The 7,500-nt window shown below is 42.7% G+C and overlaps 1 protein-coding gene across 1 annotated transcript in view; it reads left to right on the top strand.

The window, feature by feature from the left end:
- Positions 1-2,076: 2,076 nt before the first annotated feature.
- Positions 2,077-7,500, top strand: part of LOC130122593 (uncharacterized) — a 6,191-nt gene continuing 767 nt past the window's right edge. Inside the window, exons 1-8 of the mRNA XM_056291520.1 lie at positions 2,077-2,767; positions 4,137-4,337; positions 4,684-4,828; positions 5,187-5,488; positions 6,139-6,358; positions 6,468-6,796; positions 6,934-7,137; positions 7,236-7,500. The exon at positions 7,236-7,500 is cut by the window's right edge and continues 37 nt beyond it. Coding sequence (XP_056147495.1) covers positions 2,691-2,767; positions 4,137-4,337; positions 4,684-4,828; positions 5,187-5,488; positions 6,139-6,358; positions 6,468-6,796; positions 6,934-7,137; positions 7,236-7,500 — 1,743 coding nt within the window. The 5' untranslated portion in view covers positions 2,077-2,690. The remainder of the gene's footprint in view (positions 2,768-4,136; positions 4,338-4,683; positions 4,829-5,186; positions 5,489-6,138; positions 6,359-6,467; positions 6,797-6,933; positions 7,138-7,235) is intronic.

Below are 7,500 nucleotides of genomic sequence, written 5' to 3'. Positions count from 1 at the left end.
TTCCCATTGACACTGCATTGAAATAAGCTTAGTGTGGGAAGATTTTTGTCATTTTGGCTGGTTCACACAGGAAATATCCTTTAAACTTCAAAGGGGAATTTCAGTTTTTAAAGGGCCAGCCCACCCGTGATAAAATCTGATTATCTAAATAGGTTTTATGATAGATATCCCTATAGCCAGGTTTTAAAATAAAGGAAATATCTTTTAATCCCTCTTCAAACCTATTTTAACCGGTATCAATTTTCTTTTTTTCCAATTAGTAATGAGAATCGTCACTACCTCCTGTGTCCTGTGTGTAAGAAAACACAGCCAACCCTCATCACACATTTAAAGCGTGTTTGTATGAAGAATGCGACGGCAGAGGAGATTTCTACAGCTGTTGACAACGAGAAGAAAAATACCCATTCCCTCCTTAAAGATGGCAGAACCTTTGCGTACGACCTCTTAAAGGGTATCATCGATTCAACACAGCCATTACAAAGGTCAGTCAATCCATTTCTTTTTCTTTGTGTGTATTTTTGTGTTTGTGTGTGCGTGTGTGTGTGTCCCCTGTGTGTGTGTCTATGGATGCGCGTTTGTGTGTAACGGTGACGTAAATAGGACCATAAATTACAACCCCATTTCCGAAATAGTTGGGACGCTGTGTAAAACTTGAATAAAACAGAATGTGATCATTTGCAAAATCCTTTTTGACCTATATTCAACTGAATACAGTTCAGAGACAGTTCTGTGCGTCTTCTAGATATGCAAACTCTGGAGAATTTAATTGGATTTGTCTTTTTGACTCACATTGATGTGGTTGAGGCTGCTCCTTGTATCCAGTCTGTACTGCAGTAGCCTCTCCAAGGTGCTGATGTCCAGGAAGGCGCTGACCTCCAGGTGCTGCAGACACACACAGACCTTAACCAGGTCCAGCAGCTCCTCACCCACCATCTCATAGTGGTGGATCAGGTCCAGGCTTAGACGCTGCACACAGCCAGCACATAGGATCATTGTACAGAAAGTGTACATGTGGCCTAACATGCAAAGTAGCTGCACACTCAAACACAAGTTTGAGTCATCAGGTGTTCAGGAGGGCTTAGTAGCACTTGTTTCATGACTTGTCTCAAGACATCTACTCTTATCTCAAGTCAAGTTTCTCGTTTTGATATTTACTTTCCCATTTAGTGAAAATTCCTGATGACACGTCTTATAATCATGAAACAAGTACACTTCCTTGAAAACTAATATTGTCTGCCAGTGTGGTGAGAAAATTTTACCAGCAATATCTTGAAATAACCGTTACGAGAATTAAAATGAAGTACATTTATAAGCTCTTTATCATAAAACAATAACAAATATCAAAATATTCTTGTCTTACTATATAAATACTAAATACCATAGTGTGTTTTAGTGTAGAAAGTGTTACTAAAGTGTTCCTCTGACATTACTATAGAAATGCTGTACTACATGGCTATAGTGTTCACATATTATCGAGAAAACACTATAGCACTTTCTAGTTTCTATGGTTTTTCTATAGTCCATTTTAATATGTAGTACAGGCAAGACAGTTAAGTTTTTTCTTTTTCTGTCCCCCCCCCCTTTTTCTCCCCAATTGTACCCGTCCAATTACCCCACTCTTCCAAGCCATCCTGGTCGCTGCTCCACCCCCTCTGCCAATCCGAGGAGGGCTGCAGACTACCACATATCTCCTCCCATACATGTCGAGTCGCCAGCCACTTTTCACCTGACAGTGACGAGTTTCCCCAGGGGGACGTAGCGCGTGGGAGGATCATGCTATTCCCCCCAGTTCCCCCTCCCCCCTGAACAGGTGCTCCTGAACAGGCGCTAATGCAGCGACCAGGACACATACCCACACCCAGCTTCCCACCCGCAGACACTGCAATTGTGACTGTAGGGATACCCGACCAAGCCGGAGGTAAAACGAGGATTCGAACTGGCAAGCCCCATGTTGGTAGGCAACATAACAGACCCACTACCCAGACGCCCCCACAGTTAAGTTTTAAAAATATTGCCACTAAATAACCCGCTCACATCAGTAATAACTGATGCCCCCTGCGTGGACTCAGGTCGGCCTACTGACCCGCAGGCTGTGTCTGTACCGAGGCAGCATATCAGACAAAACAGGCTTGGTGCTCTGGGTGCTGTAAAGGGGGTAGTGGGCTGTCATGCAGTACTCTGTGAGGGGTATCTGGCAGTAGTATCCTTGCCAGTTGGCTTGTGTTGAACACTTGCAGAACACTGATTTTTTTTTTTTATAAATTTATTTCTGATTTTTCCCTTTTTTCTCCCAATTTAGTGGCCAATCGATCCCTATTTTAATTCAAACACCCACCCTCGTACTGCATGCGTTCGCCAACTGCATCTCTCCGAGGGCCGGCAGTCTGGAAGGAGAGCGCCTCCCCACTTTGGTGACAAGGCGACTCCAGGCCGAAGCACTGTTTTTTCCGACACACACAGAGACGCATTGACGTGACGAACACAAGCCGACTCCGCCCCCCTCCTCCCGAAGACAGCGTTGCCAATGATCGCTGCTTCGTCAAATCCGGCCATAGTCGGATCTGACGAGACCGGGGCGCGAACCCCAGTCCCCAGTGGGCAACTGCATCGACACAGAGCCGATGCTTAGACCGCTACACCACCACGGACCGACAGAACACTGATTTTGACGTGCAGATCTGGGCAGCTTGATGCAAAACCTGACAATGAACAACCACTCACCACCTCAACAAGACAGAAGATGGACACAGAGGGTAAACATCAGAAGGTATGGAAAGTGCATTTGTCAAAACAGCAGCACTTCACAGATTTTTCTCAACGAATAATTAGCTTATACATCTGGACCATGCAGTCAGATTACATAATACTAACTAGTCTCTTTACCACGACTAGAGACACTCTCCATAATACGCTGTTCACAGACACATTTCTATTTAACAGGAAACAGGACTGAAATGTGATGATGATGATGTGGTGATGCTTGTCTTGGACAGCTATTCTACCGATTCCACAATCAATACGACCGCACACGTGTTCCCATATAGTGTGATGTAGTTAGTAATACATCAGACTGTCTGTGTTAGCTTTGGTCCCCAGGATCCATTTCTACAAGGGTGGGAACTTCACTGCTGAGCTGACGGCACACCAGCAACAATGGCTGCTACACCTGGTTTGTAGTTCATCTCAAAGGACAGATCAGAAAAAAAAATCACAAATCTCACCTTTAAAATGTATTCTGTTATTGTCATACAGGACCTTTGTGACCCCATAACCACCGGCACTATCACCATGCTAACAAAGACATTTATACCCGGTGGAGTACACCCAGGCAGTGGTTAGCGCGGTTGCCTTACAGCAAGAAGGTGCTGGGCTTGAGCCCAGGGGTAGTGGAGTTTGCATGTTCTCCCTGTGTCTGCGTGGGTTTCCTCTGATTGCTCTGGTTTCCTCCCACAGTCCAAAGACATGTGCTAGCTCTGGTGAATCGGCCATACTACATTGCCCCTAGGTATGAATGTGTGTGTGTGTATCAGCCCCATGTGGTGGCCTGCTGCCCAATGACTGCCCAATGACCCTGAGAGCAGGATAAGCGGTCCAGATAATGGATGGATGGATGGAACTACACCCAGTACCACTGTACTTCAACAAACAGTGCTGTGCGACTGACTATACATGCAACTTGCCATGGCCAACATATATCACCACAGAAAGGAACATGAATATTAATATTGGTCAGACCTGAACAAGCAGTATGGTATTTATACAGGTTATTTTGTTGAATATCAACTCATAACGAACTCAACGAACTTATAAGCTACAGAAAAAAACTAATAATGTAACTAATACATTACAGGTAGCCCACAACAATTTCATAAACTTTTGAACCCATGCATCAGTAATGTAGAATCGATGATAGCTGCTTTTGTGGGTTATGATTACATTGGCAGTCTTAACAGTGAACAAAAAACCCTAAAGAAACTGATCATGTTGTCCCTGTTTCAGGCTGTTTTTTAGCAATTTAGCTCACCAGATTAATCCGAGCTAATTATTTTTTAACGCACTCATTTTATCAGATTAATCACATGAGTTAATGCATTAACTTTTACAGCCCTAATACTAACTGTAACTTATTTTTTCAGGCTTATCGAGGAGCTTCAGAAACGTCAAATGAATGTTGTGAACATTCCAGAAGAGGATTCTCCTATACTTCCTTGTGCAAGCCAAACCGTGGTGGATGCTGCGATCAGCCAAGAACAGACAGACAGTGATCAGACAACGGACAGTGATCAGACAAGCGATCAAGACCAGAGTTCAGACTCTAGCACCAAAGCAAATCCAAAGTAAGAACCTATTCATCTCTCTCTCTCTCTCTCTCTCTCTCTCTCTCTCTCTCTCTCTCTCTCTCTCTCTCTCTCTCTCTCTCTCTCAAGCCCACCCACCCACCCACACACACACAGAGACACCCACCTACCCACACCCACCCCCCACACACAAACAGACACACACCTATTGCTGCCATACCTTGCATATATCTGCCCATTGAATGTATATTCATGCCGCTTGTTCTCTTTCCTTGCATATTCTACAAATCTGTATATTTACTACAAAGGTTATTTGTATATCTATGGTCGAATAAGTGATGGAATGATAATGATTCTAACTGGTTGATTTTTTTCTGTCTTTTAGAGAAGCGACAGGCTGGAAAAACCCGACACGTGCTAACATGGCAAAGATGGGGTTGTACCAAAAGCATGATCTGGACCATCCCTTGCTGAAAGAATTCATGGACTACCTGAAAACTGAGCTCTCCTTTGAAAACTGCAAACAAGAGGTAATGTCATAATGTCATAACGTCCAGTAGTTTTTTGTCAGCCTGCTCACAAACCAAGCAACTTACACACAGCATTGATTTGTATGCAACTGAAAGAAGTTACATTGGGAAAGAGTGTTATGGAAAGACTACTGGACATATATAGACAAAAACTGAAAACTGAGTTTAATTAATGAAATAAATGAACTTTTAAACCATATTCTAAATGTTGTGGAATGGGTCTGTATATACTGTACATGTTGTTACAGAGATCCTTTTGGGGTAAGAATTCATTTGAAATTAACTTGTACCAAGGCTGGAGTGGGCCTTTAGTTTGACAGCACTTTTAATCCTGTTAATGTTCCTCTTTTATCTTCAGGTTGAAAACGTGGCAAGGATGCTCTACTTTTTTGATGCGAGCCAACCATCGTTGGAATTTGTTCGAGATAGGCTGAAGACGAACAACTATTTCCGCCTGCTAAAAGAAGCCGGACAGACACACCAAACAAGAAATAACTATGTCAAGGCTATGAAAAGATTTATTGATTATCACACAGTCAATACAAATCTTTATAAAACCAACCCAGAACTCCATCAACAAGCTAAGCTGTATGTGGAGTTTCTACAGAAAAAAATGAAAGAACTCGCCAAAGGAATTGGCATTGAAAGGGTTTCCATCAGGTGAGATTAATAGCTTCATTCTTATATCTTCATATAAATATCTTCCTCTTCATTTTTTTCTCGAAAGGTATTGGTAGTAAACGGGTTGCAATAAGGTGAGATAACATATGCTTAAAGGATATTTGCTGTACTTTACAACCTGGGCCCTGTTCTCATCTCCTGACATCTAAATGAGTGGTGACATTTTAAGTTTTTAAAATTGCTCCTGTCGGGAGTTATGGACCAGCCAAAATGACGTTCTTCCCAAACTAAGCTTATTTCAATGCAATGTCAATGGGAACACTTTGAAATTTCAAAATACAAAGTCAGACGGTGTTGCGTCACTCATTTTAACCCCATTAAAATGTGAAAAAAAAAACATTTAGCCCTGCACCTGACTTCATATTTTGACATTTCAAAGTGTTCCCATTGACATTGCATTGAAACAAGCTTTTTGTGGAAAAAAACTTTGCAATATTGGCTGGTCCATAACTCCCGACTGGAGCAATTTTAAAAATTAAAATGGTCACCATTTATTTAGATGTCAGGAGATGAGAACACAGGGCCCAGGTTGTAAAATACAGGAAATATCCTTTAAAAACAAAAATGAACAAAAAATGTATGTATGCAAACAATTTCAATAATATCTTTTGTGTTTTGTTTTTTGTTAGGTCCGGATATATACGTGATGGGTTAAGAACACCGGAGGACTGCTGGCGTGTCTTAGAGGTCGCTAAACCCGACTTCCTCGTGACAATTGGGAAAGTGATTGCTGCAAAAGGGTATACAGACGATCTCTCGCAGAGTGAATGCACAACTGTGCAAAGGTACCTAATCGCCCTGATCATACTGAAGCATCTGCAAAGGCCTGGGGTGGTTACAGGAATGACGGTGAGATGATTAATGATTATTAATGTAAAATAAACAAGAAATGTAATATTGTAAAATAAACTATATTTTCAGACACAACTCATGCAATCTCTCCTGGATCCATCCACAGGTCGGCGAATGGCATAAGCGGGTTAAGAAAGGCTCCGGTGGTACCGTGGTTCTCGTCAAGAAGCACAAGACGGCAGCCCAACAGCCAGCAGCCTTCGTCTTGGATCAAGAGCAAGAAGCCTGGTTTGAAGCCTACTACGAGTGTGTCAGAGAACACATGAAGCAAGGTTGCAGAGGAGATGGCCAGAAGGCACCTAAACGGCGAAAGATGGAACAGAGGGCAACTGATGGTGAGAAAGTGGTCGAAAATGCTGAGGAACCGTTCTTCCTGAATCTGGCTGGCTCGCGAATCGAGAATCCCTCCCTGCATCTCAGTCGGCTGCATACCAAGTAAGTCCTGTGTTAACTATTAAAAGCTAGATTCAAACAGACTTGGTTTTTTAAAAACATTTCTGAGGTGAGCCTTTTCCTCCCTTAATGTTTATAAAATGATCATAACATTGTTCCTTTTTTCTTGTCATTATTAGATACAAACTCCCAGATGTGAACAGCGATGAGGTTCGGAAAGTCTTCGAGACAGCAACAGTCTCTGAGTGTTTTGAAGCAGGGGACAAAAAACTCTCCAGCAACTACCTGAGTCATACTGTGGCAACTGCAGAGGGTCATTATCAGATTAAACAGATATCTGATTTGATCAAGGCCACAGAACTCATCAAGCGTCTTGGATCAAGGTAAGCACATCAGCATTGAATGACAACATGTTTCTTAGACAATGGACCCTGTCTGCATATCCGTATTGAAAATTGATGTAATATTCTCTTTTTTTCAGTGAAAGACCTTCTGACAGACCCTCCACGTCCAGCGAGGTACCCTCACCCTCTGAGGAACAGAGTGAAGACAGCAGTGGCTCAACAGCGACACTCAAACCATCGGCAAATAAAAAGATGACAGACCAGATTCTGTTTGATCGTTTCCAGACAGAATTCCCCGTGACAGTCGATGATCTTGCACCAACTCGAGAGAAACGCCTCAACTTCCTTTCTACTCTGAGTGTTGAAGAAGACAGAGAGAGCATGCTCTACAACCGTTGGGTG

The sequence above is a fragment of the Lampris incognitus genome, chromosome 13 (genome assembly GCF_029633865.1).
Source record: "Lampris incognitus isolate fLamInc1 chromosome 13, fLamInc1.hap2, whole genome shotgun sequence".
NCBI classification, from domain to species: Eukaryota; Metazoa; Chordata; class Actinopteri; order Lampriformes; family Lampridae; genus Lampris; species Lampris incognitus.
Note: the sequence above shows the minus strand (reverse complement) of the source record. Positions and strands in the feature narration are given on the sequence as shown.